The 22,145-nt window shown below is 37.5% G+C and overlaps 1 protein-coding gene across 4 annotated transcripts in view; it reads left to right on the forward strand.

The window, feature by feature from the left end:
* Positions 1-22,145, forward strand: part of usp24 (ubiquitin specific peptidase 24) — a 65,738-nt gene that overhangs the window by 39,806 nt on the left and 3,787 nt on the right. For all 4 annotated transcript variants that reach the window (XM_084432483.1, XM_084432481.1, XM_084432482.1 and 1 more), the window contains 34 exons: positions 349-446; positions 567-662; positions 2,825-3,053; positions 3,138-3,300; positions 4,460-4,615; positions 4,707-4,777; positions 4,864-5,024; positions 5,225-5,286; positions 6,541-6,732; positions 6,829-6,943; positions 7,028-7,172; positions 8,703-8,822; positions 9,597-9,722; positions 10,095-10,193; positions 10,282-10,364; positions 10,479-10,620; positions 10,707-10,826; positions 11,112-11,332; positions 12,866-12,990; positions 13,256-13,397; positions 13,474-13,624; positions 13,790-13,885; positions 13,974-14,077; positions 14,415-14,528; positions 16,720-16,927; positions 17,195-17,284; positions 17,395-17,497; positions 18,605-18,726; positions 18,809-18,922; positions 19,046-19,111; positions 19,195-19,261; positions 19,349-19,427; positions 20,472-20,547; positions 20,627-20,713. In XM_084432483.1, the coding sequence (XP_084288609.1) occupies positions 349-446; positions 567-662; positions 2,825-3,053; positions 3,138-3,300; positions 4,460-4,615; positions 4,707-4,777; positions 4,864-5,024; positions 5,225-5,286; positions 6,541-6,732; positions 6,829-6,943; positions 7,028-7,172; positions 8,703-8,822; positions 9,597-9,722; positions 10,095-10,193; positions 10,282-10,364; positions 10,479-10,620; positions 10,707-10,826; positions 11,112-11,332; positions 12,866-12,990; positions 13,256-13,397; positions 13,474-13,624; positions 13,790-13,885; positions 13,974-14,077; positions 14,415-14,528; positions 16,720-16,927; positions 17,195-17,284; positions 17,395-17,497; positions 18,605-18,726; positions 18,809-18,922; positions 19,046-19,111; positions 19,195-19,261; positions 19,349-19,427; positions 20,472-20,547; positions 20,627-20,713 (4,143 nt within the window). The remainder of the gene's footprint in view (positions 1-348; positions 447-566; positions 663-2,824; positions 3,054-3,137; positions 3,301-4,459; positions 4,616-4,706; positions 4,778-4,863; positions 5,025-5,224; positions 5,287-6,540; positions 6,733-6,828; positions 6,944-7,027; positions 7,173-8,702; positions 8,823-9,596; positions 9,723-10,094; positions 10,194-10,281; positions 10,365-10,478; positions 10,621-10,706; positions 10,827-11,111; positions 11,333-12,865; positions 12,991-13,255; positions 13,398-13,473; positions 13,625-13,789; positions 13,886-13,973; positions 14,078-14,414; positions 14,529-16,719; positions 16,928-17,194; positions 17,285-17,394; positions 17,498-18,604; positions 18,727-18,808; positions 18,923-19,045; positions 19,112-19,194; positions 19,262-19,348; positions 19,428-20,471; positions 20,548-20,626; positions 20,714-22,145) is intronic.

Below are 22,145 nucleotides of genomic sequence, written 5' to 3' on the forward strand. Positions count from 1 at the left end.
AAATATTAAGCAGCACAACTGTTTTCAACATTGAAAATAAGAAATGTTTCGTCATATTAGATTGATTTCTGAAGGATCATGTGACACTGAAGACAAAATGCAGCTTTGTCATCACAGGAACGAAATTACATTATACAATATATTCAAATAGAACACAGATATTTCACAATTTTACTGTTTTACTGTATTTTTAAACATAAAATACAGCATAAGACACTTAAAAAATCTCACCGACCCCAAACTTTTGAATGGTTATGCTATGCATATATATATAATATTACTATTAATATTACTAGGAAATCAAAATTTAACTCTCACATTCTCACTCACCTCCATCTGTTCTCTTAGGTGTTGAGCTCCAAGCTGATGCCCACATCTGATGATGAAATGGCAAAGACCAGTGTCAAATCTTTCTGTGAGAACTTCCTCAAAGCGGGAGGTCTCAGGTAGTCGTCTACTTTTTACCCACATTTCCTCTGCATGTTGATAATTGTGCAGTCTTAATGTGTCTGTATATTTTAGTCATTAATTATCTCTGCGGTGCATTGTCTCTCTCTCTGTCTCAGTCTGGTGGTTAACGTCATGCAGAGAGACTCCATCCCGTCTGAGGTGGACTACGAGACCAGACAGGGAGTCTACTCCATCTGCCTGCAGCTGGCCAGGTGCAGTCTCATTTATCAGTCTGGCTGTCTTCTCTTTTCTATTTCTCTATTTTGTTTGTACTTTTTCTCTCTCTCTTTGGAAACACCACTCCAGATGATAGGCCGCATAATAATATTGCTTTAAAAGCGCTTGTATGTTTTTTCAGGTCATATTTGACGGATGTTTGAGAACATCCTATAGAGCTGGTAAGTCCCGCCCCCTTCGCTAACCCCGCTGGACCTCTAGGTTGAAAAATCGTCAATGCAAGTGAATGGGAGAAAATAATTATTTTCTGGTCCGTTTTGAATTGTGCCATGAATGTGAACATATGTTGTCTGTGAATTTTTTATATAATCTTTCGTGTGAAGAATGCTACAATTTAGCGGGTAGAAGTTTGATACGGTTAGACTTTGTGTGAGAGCACTTTGTGGACTACAACTCTTCGCTGCTTTCGACGCGTTTGAAACGTCACCACCATTCGCACACGGACACTAGCTCACGGATCCCGCTAAACATGACTGTGTCTTTGGTGCACTTCACCGCCTTCTTTCAGGGAGAGGACAAAATCGTTGAGGTTGGCGAAAACCACGGGTAAGTCAACTTTATGGGGTGACGTCACATAGGCGACATGTAGTCTTTCTCGTTATGTCTTTTCCACAACTGCTAGCCGAAGAATCATACCATATACTGTCAAACTCGTAACATGAAAGATTATATAAAAAATTCACAGACAACATATATTCACATTCATGGCACAATTCAAACGGGACCAGAAAATAATTATTTTCTCCCATTCACTTGCATTGACGATTTTTCAACCTAGAGGTCCAGCGGGGTTTTACGGAAGGGGCGGGACTTACCAGCTCTATAGACTTCCATAATTGTATTTATTTATTTGGTAACACTTTACAATAAGGTTCATTAGTTAACATTACTTAATGTATTAACTAACATGAACTAACAATGAGCAATACATTTGTTACAGTATTTATTAATATTTGTTAATGTTGGTTAAGGTGAGACACTACAGGTGAATAGGGTAACATTTTTAAATAATAGATATCACCATGAAACTTCCTCAGTTGATTACCTACACAAGTATATATAAAAAAAAATTGTTTTTGAAATTTGTATGTTTAATTATGCAACAATTTTGCATATATTTTCGGCAGATAGATCTGAACATATGATAAAGTAAAATAAAATAAATTTAAAGGGATAAAGGGATTTCAGGAAATATGCTTTCATTACCTAGGAAATCAAAATATACTGTCCATAGCCTTAAAAAATAGATTTTCGCCATATTTGTTTATTAAAATGTCACATAAATCAGGCCAGGAATGATTTATTAACAAATCCCTCTGAAAATATCTTCAGAATACTGCTAAGTGTATAACTGGAAAGTTTGGTGTACACAAAATGTAATAAAATAAACATTTTAATGTATATTTTCAACGTTTTCTGTATAGCAGCTTGAAAGAACACATATTGAAGGAGTAAACTAGCCCAAAATCTCAAAACTGACCACTGCATAAAAAATCGATGTTTTTGCCTGCCGTGTCTCACCTTAATGAAAATACAGCTGTTCATTGTTTCTTCATGTTAGTTCACAGTGCATTATATAATGTTAACAAATACAACCTTTGATTTTAATAACATATTAGTAAACGTTGACATTAATATTAACTAAGATTAATAAATGCTGAAGAAGTATTGTTCATTCTTAGTTCATGTTAACTAAGGTAGTTAACTAATATGAATGTAAAGTGTTACCATTTATTTTTTTGCAATATTTCTGGTGTTGATAGGAAAATATTAAAACGGATTCAGAATATAAAAACAGTTGTGATTTCAAATGCCTAAAATTGTAAGTATTCTCAGTTTCCTGTTGTATCTTGAGCTGCCCCCTAATAGTCGACTAAACAACAGAACAACTACAACAAACTCGTTGACAAGCACTTGTTGTGAGGGGGTTAAGAGATACCTGAAACTCATTTAAACAAGTGCACAGACATTTTTAGCGCTTATGAATAGAAATAGCACAAACCCTTGACAAGTATGAAACTTTCTAGTGTGCATGTGTCAGTTCCCTTTTTTCACGCACGCTATCAAGTGGAGAGAACTTTAAAAGGCTAAACATTTGGCTTTAGCGTTTAAGAACTTGCTCTGTCTCCCCCTGTAGGTTTCTGCTGGTAGGGCAGGCTATGCCTAGTATCCTCGACGAGGAGTTGAGCAAGGACGGTCTGGACACTCTGTCATCTCGGCCGTTCCGTAACGCCGGGCGGCAGAGCGGGCGGCAGCTCTCCGTCTGTGGGACTCCGGAAAAATCCTCCTACAGGCAGGTGTCCATGTCTGACCGATCCTCCATCAGAGTAGAAGAGATCATCCCAGCCGCCCGTGTCGCGATACAGGTGCGTTACAGCACCCAGTGCCCTCTTAGTTTTCTAAATGTTTTTTTCTGCACCCTATATGACTTGTCTGGTTTGTTGTTTCAGACCATGGAGGTGGGGGACTTCACATCCACAGTGGCGTGTTTCATGAGACTCACTTGGGCGGCAGCCGCAGGCCGATTGGACCTAGTTGGCAACAGCCAGCCAATCAGAGAGACGACCAACTCGCTTCTCCCGCTGGGCGTACGCAGCAGGGTTAGCAGTACAGGTGAGACTCTGATCGGTACTATATTATCTGTTGGAAGTTATAATAATCAAGATTTTTTTTTTTTATGTTTTTGAAAGAAGTTTCTTCTCCTGTGCTCAAGGCTACATTTATTTGATCAAACATACAGTAAAACAATAATATTATGAAATATTATTACAATTTAAGATAACTGTTTTCTATTTTAATGTATTTAAAAAAATAAAAATATTTATCGGTGCTCAATTATTCTTGTTTTTAGCAATGTTGAAAATAGTTTGATGTATAGAAAGTTCAAAACAACAGCATTCATTTGAAATTTACTGTCACTTTTAATCAATGTCCTTGCTGAATAAAAATATTAAGTTCTTTAAAAAGAAAATTTTCATTTTCTTACCACAAACTTTTGAATACTAGTGTATCACGGATTCCACAAAGTATTAAGCAGCAGCATTTTTTTTTACATTGATAATAAGAAGTGTGTCTTGAGCAGCAAATCATCATATTAGAATGATTTCTGAAGGATCATGTGACACTGAAGACTGGAGTAATGATGCTGAAAATTCAGCTTTGCATCACAGGAATAAATTACATTTTAAAATATAATAAAATCTAGAACATTCCTTATGAATTGTAATATTATTTGTAATAATATTTAATCAAATAAATGCAGCCTTTTTGAGCATAAAAACGATAATTATTCCAAACTTTTGATCAGCTGTGCATACACTGCAAAAAATGCTTTTCTTACTTAGTAATTTTGTCTGGTTTCAAGTCTAAAAATTCTTAAATCAAGATGCATTTACTAGATAAGTAAAATTAGATAAGATATTATGTCTTGTTTTCTGGGGAAATAAATCAAAATGAAGCGAGTTATTGCTTAAAACAAGCAAAATTATCTGTCCATGGGGTAAGAAAAATTATCTTAATTCAAACAGAAACAAGATTATTTTTCTTACCCCATGGACAGATCATTTTGCTTGTTTTAAGCAACAACTCACTTCATTTTGATTTATTTCCCCAGAAAACAAGACATAATATCTTATGGCATTTTACTACTTTTTTTTATATTTGGACTGGAAACAAGATAAAAATACTAAATAAGAAAAGCATTTTTTGCAGTGTACGTCTGTCTTTCAGTCTTTGCATCTCTCATGTTCTTGCGCGTGTGTGTGTGTTGCAGGAAGTAACTGCAGCTCCGGCAGTGAGGGAGAGATCACCACATTGCAAGCTGGGATATGCGTCAAACAGCTGTGTGTGTCCATCAAAGACACTATTATTGCACGAGAAGCACTCTCTTTACTTGTCACATGCCTTCAGCTACGCTCCCAACAGCTATGTAAGAAAAAATATGAAAGCATTTTCAAATGCTAAAGAAAAGTCAGCAAAAATGAAAACGCTTATGTAATCGCTTTGTTTTTTTGTTCTAGCTTCATTTTACTCTCTGCTTTCTGTGAATGATTTCATCATTGATATTCTGCTGGGCTCGTCCAGTGGAGAGGTCAGTGCCCGCGTTGGAGTCCTGATTAAATGAAACTTGTCTTATTAAGTATGACTTTTGAGTGCAGATGTCTTTCTCTTTCACAGATCCGACGTGTGGCGTGCGATCAGCTGTACACTCTCAGTCAGTCAGACACCTCTGCGTACCCTGATCTCCAGAAGCCCAACCTCTTCCTGCTGAAGGTGGTTCTGACAGCCCAACTTCCTCTCTGGTCCCCTACCAGCATCATGAGGGGTGTTAACCAAAGGTCAGACACACCGAACATGCATGATTTCTTCAGTTGAACCATTTCTGACAAACGAGACCTAGAGAAAATTGCTGAAATTAAGTAATCAAGCATGGATTGTTACTGTAACAGGCACACAAATAAAGAAGATGTTGTGTAAACTTCGTAAAGCTGTGAAATGATGAGTATCTACTGAGCTAAAATGATGATCATGTTTTTAGGTTGCTTTCACAATGCACAGAGTATTTTGACCTGAGGTGCCAACTACTGGATGACCTGACCAGTGAGTTTCTTCCTTATTTTGAATAGAAATATATAATATAAATGGCACTTTCCGCAAATAAGATGTTTTGGTCTCCCATTTTAATTTTTTCTAACTATTCACATATTTTTTGATATTATACATATTGTTAAGTGTAGTAAAAACTATTTGTAATTTTTAACTAATTTAATTAGCTAAAATATTAAGCTTCTTCACACATTTTTACTTGCAACCCTGTTACCAGATGATTTTTCCCTCTATTACAAAATGTACCATTCTTTAAAATTGTGACACTTGTGGACTCTTTGTACTGCATGGGGGAAAAAAACAAACATTACATTTTCTAGTGCAGTGTTGTCTGCATTTATCAGTCTTACTCTTCAACCATGTTACCCAAGTTATTGTTAGTTGCAGACAAATATGTGTTTTATGTTTAATCTATGTGAAATGTAATTGTATCAACAGCTTATTTGATATTTGTCCCCAAACTAGCTAGTCACTACTGACCGATCGCTTGATTTAAGCTAAAATTTGCAACCCTGTTACCCAATCTGCCCTATGCAATTCATACAATTAATGTTTTTGAAAGTCTCATGTTCACCCAGACTGCATTTATTTGATCAGAAATACAGTGATATTGTGAAATATTATTACAATTCAAACAAAGTTATCTATAATTTAAACTGTAATTTACTCCTGTGATGCAAAGCTGAATTTTCAGCATCATTACTCCAGTCTTCAGTGTCACATGATCTTTCAGAAATCATTCTAATATGCTGCTTTGCTATTTGATAATAACATTTTGTTATTATTCTCAATGTCGAAAACAGTTGTTATGCTTATTTTTTTGTTGGTGGAAATCATGATATATTTTTTTCAGGATTCTTTGATGAATAGAAAGTTAAATGAACAGCATTTATTCGGAATAGAAAGAATAGTCTTTACTGTCGATTTTGATCATCTCTCACTCAAATGTAATTTTTTAACTATTAATAATTTGCTAACAATGTTGCAAATTCTACGAACTTCATATAAAAAATGAATTGAACATAAAAATGCTAATTAAATATATTTATTTTGGCCTCCTGAGATGATCAGTATTTTCTGAATATGAAGCCATTTGCTCAACCCTATTTTGTTCCTTTTACTGTATATGGAAAGTTCCAAATGTAACTTTTAGGGGGTGTCCTTTACTTTAGTTCTGCTTAGGGAATTTAAGAATCATTTTCTTTATTCCTTCGGAAAGGCTCAGCCCCATGTGTTTCATGTTCTCAGCATCAGAAATGGAGCAGCTTCAGATCGGCCCGGCGGCCATGCTGGAGGATGAGATCAGCTGGCTTGATAATTTCGAGCCCACTTGGACCAACGAGCTGGAGACCAGCGAGGCCGACAACATCCTGCTGGCCGGACACCTGCGCCTCATTAAGACCCTGCTGTCCCTCTGCGGCAGTGAGAAAGAGCAGTTTGGTCAGACACTTTTCCGATAAATATGACAGCATGATGTGACCCATATGGAGATTCGGATGTGGATTAGAATGTTTTTTTCTTGTTAATGTGCTGCAGGTCCTTCTCTGATCCAGCAGCTGTTGGACGACTTCCTGTTCAGAGCGTCTCGAATCATCCTGAACAGTGACAGCTCATCTAGCACTATAGCTTCTATCCACGACTTTCACCCAAAGTAAGATGAAATGCATACATTCACACACATTGACATGTAAGTCGCTGAAATTGCCTTTAGCGTTTGTGCGTGTGTGTTTCTCAGATGCAGTACGGTCAGCAGTCGTCTGGCGGCGTACGAGGTGCTGGTTATGTTGGCTGACAGCTCTCTAACTAACCTGCAACTCATCACTAAAGAACTGCTGTCCATGCACCATCAGTCTGACCCATCACTGACCAAAGAGTTCGACGTGAGTGCCCTCACTGTCCCTCTGTCTTTTGAGGAATTTTGCAACAACATAGACACTGTTATTGAACTGAACTGAATTAAATTGACATTTGATGGAAACTTGTTTCCACAGAGTAAAAAAATGTAAAAGGTAATTGCGACTTTTTATCTCACAATTGACTTTCTTTGTCGCAGTTGCAAGTTTAAAACTCACAATTCTGAGTTTATATCTAAAAAGTCAGATTTGCAGAATTATGAGAAATAAACTGAACACCGACTTCATAACTCCAAATTCTGAATTTATTTCTCACAATTCTGACTTTTTCTTGCAATTCTGAGTTTATAACTTGCAATTCCGACTTTATTTCTCGCCATTTTGAGTTTATTACTCGCAATTCTGAGTTTATAACTCGCCATTTTGAGTTTAATTCTCGCTATTTTGAGTTTATAACCCGCCATTTTGAGTTTTATTTCTCGCCATTTTGTAGCCTGGGTTTCCCCATGCTACCTTGCGCGCAGCGCGATTTTATTCACGCTGCTAGGCAGCCTGGACACCATGGACCAGATTTTCCCCTCAAAAAGGGAACCAATCACAGAACAGGGAGGGAGCAGCAAGACGATGACGACGTCTATGCGACACACCGAAACAGTTTGTTTATATCTATGGATCCAACATGGCATCAGACGCGAAGTTACCTTTCGATGCAGCCTTAGATAGTGTTCTAAGTAGTTTAGTCGCTGAACGCCATCGTGTACACATAAATCTTTGACCCATCGTCTTCTTCCTCGTCGAATTTCTGTCGCTCTACATACGTCATCTAGTATAATTGAAACGATTGGCTATGAGCTACGTACAGGCGCATTTGATCGACATTCGTAGCGCCCAATAAACGGCTCTGGGCATTCGTAAACCACGCCTCAAATACGAGAAAATGAACATGTGGTTCCCAGGCCACGTCTCAATGAGACGAGGTCTGACGTTAGCCAGGCTAGCCATTTTGAGTTTATTACTTGCAATTCCGAGTTTATATCTCGCAATTCTGACTTTATTTCTAGCCATTTTGAGTTTTACTCGCAATTCTGAATTTATTTCTTGCCATTTTGAGTTTATTCTGACTTTATTTCTCAAAATCTAGTTATATAAATTTGCTTTGAGAGAAAAAAGGCAGAATTGTGAGAACTCATTACTACCTTTTTTATTCCATGACAGAAACAAGCTTCCATAACACTGAACTGACTCGAGCTGACTAACTACACTATTGTCTTCTATAGAGTTCGCAGCTTATAGCTGAAGTAAACTTTTCATAATGAACTTCACACAATTATTGAACTGAATTGACTTGAGCTGATTAATGACACTATAGTCTTTAGAGCTGCTTTACACCTTTTTGTCACATATTTTATGAAGTTTGCATCATGTTATTTTCTATATAAAAAAGGCGACTTGACTTGACTTTTGGAGAAAATAGAAATACATTTTAATTGCCATGTTCTACTGTAAGAAGCCTTACAACAGATGTATTTCCATTCATTTGTGTCATGTGTGTGTTAGTATCTTCCTCCCGTAGACAGTCGCTCTGTGTCTGGGTTTGTGGGGCTGAAGAACGGAGGTGCGACCTGCTATATGAATGCAGTGTTCCAGCAGCTCTACATGCAGCCTGGTTTGCCTGAGGTAAACTCCATTATTACGAGTGCACGGTTAGCACAGTCTCTCCATTAGGTGACGCCCTAACCTAAAAGTAGTAGGAGTGAACTGGCAAGGTGTTTATAGCTGACTCCATATTTTGGTTATTAAACAAAGGATGATTTTTATGCGTGTTATTATAGTTTTTGTTTAATTTATTTCAATTTTTTCGACAGATGGTTCCTTTTTGGTATACTTTTTTTGGGGTTTTTTTGTACAATTCTTTGATATTAGTGCCCCAAGCTGTTCCATCTGCTTATAATGAGACATGCACTCTTATAAACTGCATCATACTCGAAATAATACTGTCAAACTTGGTTTTGTTTGTCAAATTTTCAGCAACACTGCATACTGCAGGGAATGCTTCAATATTTATCAGAAGTCAGACTTGACAGCTTTATGCAGTTCTCTTTTAGTTTTCTTTCTTATTGTCCCACACATTTATAGTTTTAGCTTAGTTTTCATTCTTTAGTTCTTTTACAATCTCCCAACATTCCATTTATCAAAGAATCCTGCAAAAGGTATCATGGTTTCCACAAAAACTGTTTTCAGCATTGATAAGAAATGTTTCTTGAGCAGTAAATCATCATATTAGAATGATTTCTGAAGGATGATGTGACACTGAAGACTGGAGTAATGATGCGGAAAAAATTCAGCTTTGTCATCACAGGAATTTTTTTTTTTTTTTTTAATCATAGTTTTTGGGTAAGAATATAAACCTGTGTGTGTGTGTGTGTGTGTGTGTGTGTGTGTGTGTTGTAGTCTGTCTTGTCAATAGAAGATGATGCTGAAAACCCAGAGGAGAGTGTGTTCTGTCAGGTTCAGTCTCTGTTCGGTCACCTGATGGAGAGCAAACTGCAGTACTACATACCTGAGAACTTCTGGAAGGTGAGAACCACCTTTATGATCATCCATACTTAAAATGCACTGTATGCATTTATTTAAATTAAAGTTATCAATTCAAAAAATACTTCTTCATTTTTAGTAGTGATCATTTTAAAGTGATACATGATGAAAAAAGTGAAATGCTTCCTATCAGTCCAGTGTTTCAGCATAATATATACGCTGTAGTTTGTTAATATTTTAGTTTTAGTAATTTTGTTGTGTTTTTGTCATTTTTAAATGTCTATGTCGTTTTTATTATGGTTATTTTTGTACTTTAAATTTTAAATACAAATATGGTGTTTTAGTTAATGATAATAACCCTGCTCCAGTCATCAGAATTAAGAGCAAGTATTTGATCATTCTCATCACATGCAGATCTTTAAGATGTGGAATAAAGAATTATATGTGCGAGAACAGCAGGATGCCTATGAGTTCTTCACCAGTCTGGTGGATCAGCTTGATGAACATCTAAAGGTACAGCGCACCTGATGTCCCCTGCATACTTGAGTGTACGCGCACAGTCTGAAGTGTGTTTGTAATCCTCCTAATGTCTCCCTTACAGAAAATTGGTCGAGAGCAGATCTTCAAGAACACATTCCAGGGCATTTTCTCCGATCAGAAGATATGCAAAGACTGCCCACACAGGTGAGCCTTAAAGAAGTCATTGTTTGCTCACCCACATGTCATTCCAAATACATATTTTTCAAGTAGTCTTCTTAAAAACAGTGGCTTGAGTTGGTGTTTGGTTACGGTTTGTAGGTATGAGCGCGAGGAGACGTTCATGGCTCTGAATTTGGGGGTGACGTCCTGTCAGAGTCTGGAGATCTCTCTCGATCAGTTCGTCAGGGGTGAGGTCCTGGATGGCAGCAATGCTTATTACTGCGAGAAATGTAAAGAGAAGGTACAGTTGGATACAGTTGTTCTCCTTAATAAAGAGCTTCAGTGAAATATCTATGTGCATTTGTGCTCACACATTTTGTGTTGCAGCGGACCACTGTGAAGCGCACCTGTATAAAGTCTCTACCCAGCGTGCTGGTCATCCACCTCATGCGATTCGGCTTCGACTGGGAAAGCGGCCGCTCCATCAAATACGACGAGCAGATCAGAGTAAGAGCTCTGCTGATGTCATGTAGTTTTCGGCTGCAACTAATAAATCATTTAAAATTCAATTAATCTGTTGATTATTTCGTTATACACTACTGTTCAAAAGTTTGGAGTCAGTAGAATTTCTAGTAGAAAGTTATAAGTGTCTTTACTTTTACCTTTGACTAATTTAATGTGTCCTTGCTGAATAAAAGTTAAAAAAAAAATTATTGACCCCAATCTTTTGAATGCTTGTGTATAATCGATTTGCAACCATTTCCATAATTTGTTCACTTTGTGTGCTCTTAGTTCCCCTGGGTGCTGAACATGGAGCCGTACACTGTGTCAGGAATGGCCCGTCAGGATTCAAGCGCGGATCACGGCGATAACGGGAGAGGGGGTGAGGGCGGATCCGGGGGGTCGCCTCGGAAAAAGGTCACCATCTCTGAGAACTATGAACTGGTGGGAGTGGTGGTTCACAGCGGACAGGCCCACGCGGGACACTATTACTCCTTCATCAAAGACCGCCGGTGAGTGACAGCAAGAGAGAGACCTTGTCTGTTAATGTGTTTTAGCATGTTGCTGTGCAGTTTGTGGGGTGTTCTGGTGTTTACTTGATCAAGAGTGAGATCATTTTATCGTTCATCAGGCAAAAATCGTAAGTCTGATCACTATTCACAGGATTTTTCAAGTTCACCTGGTTATTTGTGAGTTGATGAAAAGATAACCATCAAAATAAAACACTTACTAAAAAAGATGAACTATTTTATGTTTACCTCCACATCATTTAAAGGAACAAGCCGACTTTTTGGGACTTTAGCTTGTTCACCGTATCCTCCAGAGTTAGATTAATCCATACATATCCTTTTCATCTCCGTGCGTGCCGTAACTGACGTCTGACGCACCCACCGCTAGCCTAGCTTAGCACAAAGACTGGAGGTAAATGGCTCCAGCTAGCATACTGCTCCCAAAAAGTGACAAAATAACGCCAACATTTTCTTATTTACATGTTCACATGAGACACAGCCATCTTCTAACCGTATACATACTGGGAACTATATTCTCAGAAGGCGAAGCACTGCTACTTGGGCGGAGTGATTTACTCGCAGCACCTGAGAAGCCCCGTGGTGAGGAGCAGAGAGTTCGCTCAGAGTTGGAGTAAATCACTCCGCAGAAGTAGCAGTGCTTCGCCTTCTGCGAATATAGTAGAAGATGGCTGTGTCTCATGTGACCTTGTTATTTGTACACGCTGTGACGATACAAACCACAACATGTAAATAGGAAAATGTTGGCGTTATTTTGTCACTTATTGGGAGCAGTATGCTAGCTGGAGCCGTTTACCTCCAGTTTTTGTGCTAAGCTAGGCTAGCGGTGGGTGCGTCAGACAGTTACAGCACGCACGGAGATGAAAAGGGTGCGTATGGATTTATTATCTAACTCTGGGGGATACGGTGAACAAGCTAAAGTCCCCAAAAGTCGGCGTGTTCCTTTAACCATTAAACAACATCAGATAACCATGAAAGTGAATGTGTTGTTAAATTATATATAAATGTTTTAGGTCAAAGGGGTTCGGCTGACAGAAAAGTTTTGGAGTTCTTAGTCTACTACACAAATGATGAGAGACGAGTTGCGTTGGGTTTTAATACTTGAGTTTTATACCAGGAAACAAGATAGGAAAAAAGAGATTACAGAATGCATTGTAATATTACATAAAGCTTTTGTTAAAGGATCCCAGGTAGCTTGTGTTTGACCAATAAGTTTATTAAGTTCTGCAGAGTCTATTTCCATAATACTTCAGTAAGTGTAATATCTGAAACATGTGCTTAATTTTCCTGGGAGGTCTGTGTGCATGTATGTGTTTTTATGGGTCTCTGGGGGGCAGTGCTTCTGTTTTTGGCAAGAGTGCTTTTATTAGAGTCTTAAACTGTCCCAGATGCTTGGCGGCATGATGGTGCTTTTAACCAGCGCTTTATTTTTTTCAGGGAATGAAGGAATGTTTGAGTGACCACTATGAACTGAGCAAGATCCATAACATGTTTTTCCAACGCTCTCTTCCCTTTTAGGGGTAGTGCACGAGGACGCTGGTATAAGTTTAACGACAATGTTGTGGAAGAGTTTGACATGAACGATGAGACTCTGGAGTATGAGTGTTTTGGGGGAGAATACAGACCCAAAGTTTACGACCAGTGTAAGTCATTCATATTGATTAAATATTAATATTAATATGAAATATTAAACATTAATAAATAACTGAATAGCTATAAAATAAAACATGAATACATAAACAGCTTACAAATATAAACTTCAAGCCCTTTTACTTAGAGGATATATTATACCCCTTTTCAAAGTCTTGTTTTCGGGGTCTACTAGAAAAGGTTTTCATGTTTGAATGTTAAAAAAACACACATTATGTACACATGGGGTTCTTATGAATATGTGTTCACATGCTATAGCGAACCCCTATCCGGATGTGCGGCGGCGCTACTGGAACGCCTACATGCTGTTCTACCAGCGCATCAGTGACCAGAACTCCCCCGTCCTGCCCAAAAAGAGTCGAGTCAGCATCATGAGGCAGGAGGCAGAGGATCTCTCCCTGTGAGTTAGCGTCTTCCTCCTGCATCAATGTTTGAACATGGACACACTTATTAATGTTCATTATGCTAAATCTCAGGTCAGCCCCGTCTTCTCCGGAGATCTCACCCCAATCCTCCCCACGGCCTCCCAGAGCCAACAACGACCGCCTCAGCCTGCTCACACGCTTGGTCAAGAAAGGAGAGAAGAAGGGTCTGTTTGTGGAGAAGATGCCTGCCAGGATCTATCAGGTAGAGATTTTAAGGCCTGTGACTAAAAGAAAGGTTCTGTGTTCAATATCAACATCTTCAGGAATAAAATATTATCATCATCATGTGTCGTCCTGATAATATCGTTTTGAGGTATTACAATGTTTTGACAAGTTTGACACACACTCCTGATTTTTGGATCTGTAGATGGTGAGAGATGAGAACCTGAAGTTTATGAAGAACAGAGATGTTTACAACAGCGATTACTTCAGCTTCACACTGTCTCTGGCCTCTGTCAATGCGGTAAACACTGAAAATTCATTTGATTATTGCCTCTTCTGTAAGCTCTGTATATTGACTGCACTCATTTTTGAGCTTTACCTTTTTACAGACAAAGTTAAAGCATCCGTCTTATCAGGCCATGGCAAAAACCAGTCTGCAGCTGGCCGTCCAGTTCCTCTTCCACACGTACCTGCGAACCAAAAAGAAACTCAGGTGAGACACTGCTTTTGTACACAGTGCTTAAACTCAAGGCTTGTTCCAGTTGTTGTTATTATTGTTAAACTATTACAAAGACGAGACCTAGTGGTGAAAACATTTTCTATTTCATTATAAAATATTTATTTTATAATTAATAATTATATACTATATATATACAGAGAGAAAGAAAGATATTCATTTCAAATTATTTTCAAACATTTTATTTAAAATAATAATAAACTAGATGTGTAATTTACAAAGTAACTGTAAATTTGCAAAGTAACAAAAAAAAAAAACTTTAGACTGATCATTGTATGTTATCAATGTGCAACTCTGCCGTCTTCTCTCTCAGGGTGGACACAGAGGAGTGGATTGCTACCGTGGAGGTTTTGTTGTCCAAGAGTAGCGAGGCGTGTAAGTGGATGGTCCAGTACCTGGTGTCACCTGAAGGACGGGAGATCATCAAGTGAGCATATGTCCATCATCCTCTGCATACACATTGGCAATAGAATCACCATTGGCAGTGAAATCGAAAAATGTATTCGCCAGTGGCTAATAATTAGTTGCCTAGTGATTTTGTCTCATGATTTACTCACAAAGTAGAGTGTTGATATCATAAGCAAGATACATTGACACCAAAAAGTATTTGACTTTAAGCCACACTTAAAGTTACACTGTAACTTTTTTTTGTTCAAAATTTAAGTCCATACATCATCAATCCTTCTTTCAAAATGTATTTTTGTCTCACCCTGATTCACTATGCTAAGCCTGTTTTATACATGTCGGGGAATTGCATACATGCGTCACTCCCCTGTGCGTGTCTCATCATATCTGTAAATATAGAAAAGTTGCTCTGGCTACTTTGACGCGTGTATGGTGTGGGATTGGCAATAGGTTGCTTGCCACAACGAGCGAGAAAGGTTGACATGCAGCACGATAAATCTCCAACCTCTGGGGAATCACCCGTTTTAAAAAAACGCCGAACAGAGGAGAGTTTGCTGGCAAAATGAGAACGCGACAGAACTCGTAATAAAACAAGAATCAACATTGCTTGGCTTTTCGTAGATGCCGAGAACTGAGGGGTGGAGTAAGGAGATGGTGTTGTTATGCATTATCGTCTTCAGCTAGTCAACTTGAGATCCTTTCCATCTAAATTGGTTATCTCTTAAGCCTAGAAGTAAATGTTTTGTGTTGTAATATTGTAACCATATTCATCCACAAAGCAGAAGCATTAATCTAATTAATTGCACACTAAATTTGGCAGAGAAATTCTTTGTGTAAAGCATCAAATAGACATTACAAAAAGTAGCTTCAGAAAGAATTATTTTTGGGTGAACTATACCTTTAATGTTTTTTTATTTTTTTATATGGAAATATTAAATTATTTTTTAATAAAATTATTCTCTAAATAAGAAACTAAAATTGCCAGTAGGTGGTGGTAAATGTCTTAATAATTAAGTCATTGATTGATTCATTCATTCATTCGATTGGTTCAAACGGCTGATTCAGTTGAAGTAAATTCCTCTCTTTATGAATGGTCCTTTGAATCATTGGTTCACCTGATTCGTTCAGAACGCAGATTCAGAAATGAAACGCCACTGTGTGTTGCTCGGTGTGTATAAAATCAGTATCATATTTGCACTCGTGCTATTCTGGACAGTAATATTGCACTCATTACTCATGTAATATAGCTATATCATGATGTAAATTGTCCCCATATGTAAAATTTTAGAGCCATTCCAACTGCATTCTATAGGCAGTTGTTGCCCTGCATCATATTCGTCATGAATCATATTGATGTATCAATCATAATGTATGAAATGTAAGATGAACTAACGTTACGTAGGTCTGGGGCGGGGCGGGGCAAGTGCGTTAAATGCGTTAATAATTTTAACGTGTTATTTTTTACTGTAATTCACATATATATATATATATATATATATATATATATATATATATATATATATATATATAGTGCCATTTATTTTAAAGAAATACAGAACACTTTTAAACTAATTGTCCAAAGAAGATTTGAGGCCACTGTACATTTAACTTCTGTTAAAAAGAAATGCATGGAGAGCCGTAAATTGTGCCAAAAGACCATGAGAGTTTTTAAGATGTTCCCTCACTTATGTTTCCAGTTCCCGCAAAACCAAAAACACCTGTGTTTATGTAAGTGTATGGCCATAATTGTATTGCTACGGCCACAGCTGCTTTCTGACATCCTGAAAGGTGGATCAGTCTCGGGATGTTAATGTGTAGAGCGTGTAAGCGAGATCTGGAGATTCGCATCCCTGTTACACGATTGGCGGGTTGGTATCGGATGATAGGGCTGCCCCAAATATAACTCCACGAGTCCACACCGCAGCCGAAGCCAGGGAATGTTCCAGATTGTTTTATGATCGAGTTCTGACACACTTCCAACAAAACAAGCAACCGTTTCCCTTATCAATGGAGACCTGGAGCCATAATTTTGCAAACTCTTTTCTCCCTGGAAAGAACGATAGAGCTGGCTCTGCAGGAAGAGTTTCCACAGAACCTCCCAACCAGCTCAGATATGCCAACATCCATTATCTCCTACCTACCACGTATTCATGCAAAACATTCACAAGTTAATGGATGAATCTCATAAAGGACATGTCTTCCTCTCTCTGTAGGATCTGTCTGTTGGAAGGCAGTGTTCGTGAGGTCCGTGTCGTGGTGGCCACCATCCTGGAGAAGACCCTGGAGAGTGCTTTGTACTTCCAGGACGCTGGGCTGGACTGTCTTTTGGACATGCTGCTTTCTCTGTTGGATAAGGACGTCCCGGACAACTGCAAGAACTGTTCTCAGTACTTCAGCCTCTTCAGTAACTTTGCTCAGAGGGTGAGAACGATGATGTCACTGTTATGGGCACCAGACAGTATATTTGAAAAATGTACATACTATTAATTTTCTTAATGGAAAAGACCAGAAAGTTCAGCAAAATGTTTGCCTTTTCACCCTCATTTGAAACTCCCGATCATGCAGATTCCTATTAGAATGACTAGAATTCAATAGAACAGCGAAGCCTGTAAATGTGACCACACCTTAAGTCTTCTAAAGCCACAGAGATTGAACAGATTGAAGTTATTCACTGATGATCTGTTTCAGGGCTGTGGACCGTGTCAACTGCTGCTGAAACATTCAGCTTATCGTCGGATGCTTGTCTTCCTTCTGGGAGCCAACCGGCAAAACAATCAGGTATTGCAGATGCCCTGATTATGTGAATATTGAGGATTGCTTAAGCGCTCATGTTAACCTCCATTGTTGAATGTCTGTGTTAATGACATTCTGCTGGTTGTGTGTTTTAGCACCGGCGCTGGAGTTCAGCACAGGCTCGAGAGTTCCTGCATCTTCACAACACTCTGGCCTTGATAGTGCTGCACACAGACCTCACGTCTCAGAGGACAGAGGGTACGAACGCAGTGATTTCTGGACACACACCAAACTTATTAGCATTGATAAAAACTGTAATGATTATGAGAGAAAACACTTTTTTATATATATTTTATAAATAAAAAAATGAGACAATTTTGAAAATGCGTAAGATTTTAAAGTCCCCCTCTAGTCAATAATTTCATCCCTTAAAACTCATCTTTGTTCACCAAAATGACATATTTAAATGTTTTTCCTTGAAAAAAAACAAATTCTTCATGCCTTAAAATGGCTTGCATGTAACTCTACAGCCTTGCGTCATTTAGTATGAATATGTAAATGAGCTCAGCCTCCACTCACTCACACCAGCTCAGAGATCCACTCGTTGTCCTGATTGGTTACAAGGTAGTTTGTGACGTCAGAAACACCAGCGATTTCAAACCGCATTTTTGAGACTGTCTTTGGTTCACTGCAGTTTTAAGGAGAAATTACTCAGCAATGGTGTTGACTTATGAATTTGCACATGGTTTGTCTTAAAGCAAATTAAAAGCACCACATAGACATATAAACAACATTAAAAGCTTGATTTTCACCACAGGGGGGACTTTATGAAATTAATGCTTTTATTCAGCAAGGACGCTTTAAATTGATCAAAAGTGACAGTAAAAACATTCTATTCAACCATAAAAATATTAAGCATCTGTTTTCACAATGAATAATAATAAATGTTTCTTGACCATCAAATCAGCATATTAGAATGATTTCTGAAGGATCATGTGACACTGAAAACTGGAGTAATGATGCTGAAAATTCAGCTTTAGCATCACAGGAATAAATAACATTTAAAAATATATTAAATTAGAAAACAGTTCTTTTAAATTGTCATATAATCACAATATCACAGTTTTGCTGTATTTTTGATCAGATAAATGTAGCCGTAGTGAGCATAAGAGACTTCTTTCAAAAACATTAAAATGCAGACCCCAAACTTTTTAATGGTAGTTTATATTATAAAAACAAATCTAAAAAGTCCACTGCATCCCTTCAGTAGTGCAGCAGACTGCACTTGTGTTTAGATGTTACTGGTGTTCTGTGTGACTGATGAGGTCAATCTGATGTTTTAATGCTGTTCTCGTGTGTGTTCAGCTCAAGGAGTGTTCAAGCACGCTTCCTCAGGACTGGTGGCTCCATCTTCACCCCTCCTGCCTCTAAATCCAGACATCAACACGCTCCTCTTTAAAGCGGAAGGACATGTGTATCTCATGGAGGTAAGACTACATCTCTTTTTCACTCTCTCCTGTCTCTATCTGTCTATTTTGCACTCTTCTGACTGAGGCTCATGTGTTTCAGGTGATGTTTGCCATGCGTGAGTTGTCCGGCCCGTTGTCGTTTCTCATAGAGATGATCACATATTGCTCGTTCTGTAACGAACCGTTCTCACTGGGAGTCCTGCAATTACTCAAGGTTGGTATATCCTTACCTATAAGAATTTTGTTTTTAAGAATGAATCATGTATATTTATAATTAATAATATATAAAAGATCATATACAAATCTGAAGTAACCTGACAATGTGTTCATGTTCTAGAATCATCTGGAAACGGCTCCTCCTCATGAACTGAAGAACGTTTTTCAGATGCTGCTAGAGATCCTGGTGAGTGATACTATATAAATGTGTGATACGGTTATGAATACTACTTTGGAGTAGGGTGTAATGATCTTCCTGTCACCTCTCAGATGGTAGAGGACCCTCTGCAGTCCCAGAGGCTTAAATATGCATTTGAGTCTGAAAAGGGCCTTCTGGGTAAGAACCATATCACTTGGATCTATCAGCATTAGTATTTGTAAGATTAGACTGATTTGAACTCACTTGATTCTTGTTCATTCACAGCTTTAATGCATCAGAGCAACAATGTGGACAGCAGCCGTTGCTATCAGTGTGTGAAGTTCCTGGTCACACTGGCACAGAAGTGAGTGTAGAACACCAAATGCACAATATAGATGTTTACATAACTGGGTTGTAAAGATATATGATATAGGCCCGGTTTCACAGACAGGGCTTAGACTAAGCCAGGATTAGACCATAGATCAATTAGGACATTTAAGTAATTTTTATAAACATGCTTAGAAAAAAACATTACCGATGTGCATCTTAAAACTAAAAAGGCACTGATATATTTTTAAGATCAGTCAGTGCAAGTTTATTTCAGTGGAAACAGCTCAGACTTACATTTTAGTCTAGGACTAGTCTTAAGCCCTGTCTGTGAAACCAGGGGATAATGGCGTAGTTTCAGTTATCACTCAATATTATTTCATCTATCCATAACTGTAGGATATTGAAATTGAATATTTAATTGTTCATGATAATTTATTATATGTTTACATTTAGATGATTTTGCTATCATCTAATACACAAAAATGTAATAACACTAGTACATGTAATCTATGAATAATAACTATTCATTTTTCATATTCTACACTATAAATAATGTACATTAAAATGCGTTATATTTGCAGATTCCTTGTTGCATCTGAAATTGGTTGTTTTTAGAAACTATAACACACATTAAAATGCTAGTATTATAACTCTGGTTACAATTATTCATGTGACCATACAATGCATTATAAGGTGCGTTAATTAAAAATACTTTTATAATGCAGTATAATTAAAAGCTTCAAGTAAAGTGTTACCCAATTAGTTTTATTTTTAAATGTTATAAATTTCCTTTATTTAGACAAAATGGAAATAGTTATTAGCTTATCTGTAATGGCCAGATTTTTTTATATTTGTGCTTCCCTGTTGTTTTTATGATATGATGGACATTAAATATCATTTATCATATGATGATTGGCAATAACCAGTATTATGGCTTATATTTTAAATGTCTACTATGTTTAAAAATGCTGGCAGATACCGTTATGGTGATGGATAAATGATGCATTTTTAGATATAGTGTTAAATAATGAAGTGTTTCTGACACCAGTGATGTTAAATGCCTCTGTGTTTCTGTTAGATGTTCTCCAGCTAAGGACTATTTTAAAGAGCTCTCGGGACATTGGAGTTGGGCAGTGCAGTGGCTTCAGAAGAAGGCAAGAGACCACAGATACGCACTCACACAATAGTTCTTCTTTATTGTGCATTTTTTAAATTCCCCCTCTCCTCTTTCAGATGTCTGAGCACTACTGGACGCCTCAGAGTAACGTATCGAACGAGACGTCCACGGCTAAAACCTTCCAGCGCACCATCTCAGCACAGGTACTGCACTTACAGTCTGACGTATCATTGGGCTGCGTTAATGTCATTACTGAACTTGTTTTACATCATACATAACCAATATAAACATGTATTCGTCAAAATTGTCATTTCAACTTTACATTATAGAATTTATTAATATTTTTAATTGCCTTTTATGTGAATATTTTCGATCTTTCATTTTAGTTTTAGCAATTTTGTGCTTTTGTCATTTTTTTATATTTCTATATAGTTTGAGGTCATTTTGATTTCAGTTTTAGCGATTTTAGTACTTATTTAATTTGGTTGATAACTTTTCATCTAATATTTATTTTATTTCGATTTCAGTAGTATTTCAGTTGTCTAACTATTTTTTATTTAGTTAGCAATAACACATTAAGTGAAATTTGTCATTTTGAATTCAAAATATGTAAACGTCTTAGGAGTAAAAAGTCCTATTTTTCTCTTTCCCTCTCCTTCACTTTTGTACATCCTTAATGTTTTGCTTTTCTTTGAGATGAAAACACCCCCAAAACAGCACAAAAATGTTAATTTAAGCTAATTTGCTGTTGTACAAAATAATTTTTTTAATCATTAAAAAAGCTTGCATTTTAAAAACATTTAAAGACTTTTATTTTTGTACCTGTTTTATATTTTGTATTTTATTTTAAAGGTTTAGTTCACCCAATAATGAAAATTGTCATCATTTACTCACCCTCATGTCATTCCAAACCTGTAAGACTTGCGTTCATTTTCGAAACACAAATGATGGTCTTTTTAATGAAATCTGAGTTGATTTATGTCCCTCCATGTACAGCTGCACAACTACCACTTTGACGCTTCAAAAAGTTCATAAAGAGATCGTAAAACTAATCCATATGAATTAAGCGGTTTAGTGAACACGATCACTTTATATGATGAACAGATTAAATTTAGCCTTTTATTCACATATTCATCAACTCGCACATCAGTTGTGGTAAACGGAAGCTCAAGCATATTTGCTTGACATGCGAGAACCAATGAGGTTCATTCTCGTGTTACGCAGCACGTTTGAGCTTCTGCAAGAACCAATGAGGTTCATTCTCGTGTTACGCAGCATGTTTGAGCTTCTGCAAGAACCAATGAGGTTCATTCTTGTGTTATGCAGCACATTTGAGCTTCCGCAAGAACCAATGAGGTTCATTCTTGTGTTAAGCAGCACGTTTGAGCTTCTGCAAGAACCAATTAGGTTCATTCTCGTGTTACGCAGCACGTTTGAGCTTCAACAAGAACCAATGAGGTTCATTCTCGTGTTATGCAGGATGTTTGAGCTTCCGCAAGAACCAATGAGGTTTGTTCTCGTCGTCACGCGGGTTCTTTTGAGCTTCTGTTTATATGTAAATAAAAGCCTTAATTTAATCTCTTCATCATATAAAGTGATCGTGTCTCTTCAGAAAAATTGGACTAAACCGCTCAA

Source organism: Rutilus rutilus (assembly GCF_951802725.1).
Source record: "Rutilus rutilus genome assembly, chromosome: 15".
Lineage (NCBI taxonomy): Eukaryota > Metazoa > Chordata > Actinopteri > Cypriniformes > Leuciscidae > Rutilus > Rutilus rutilus.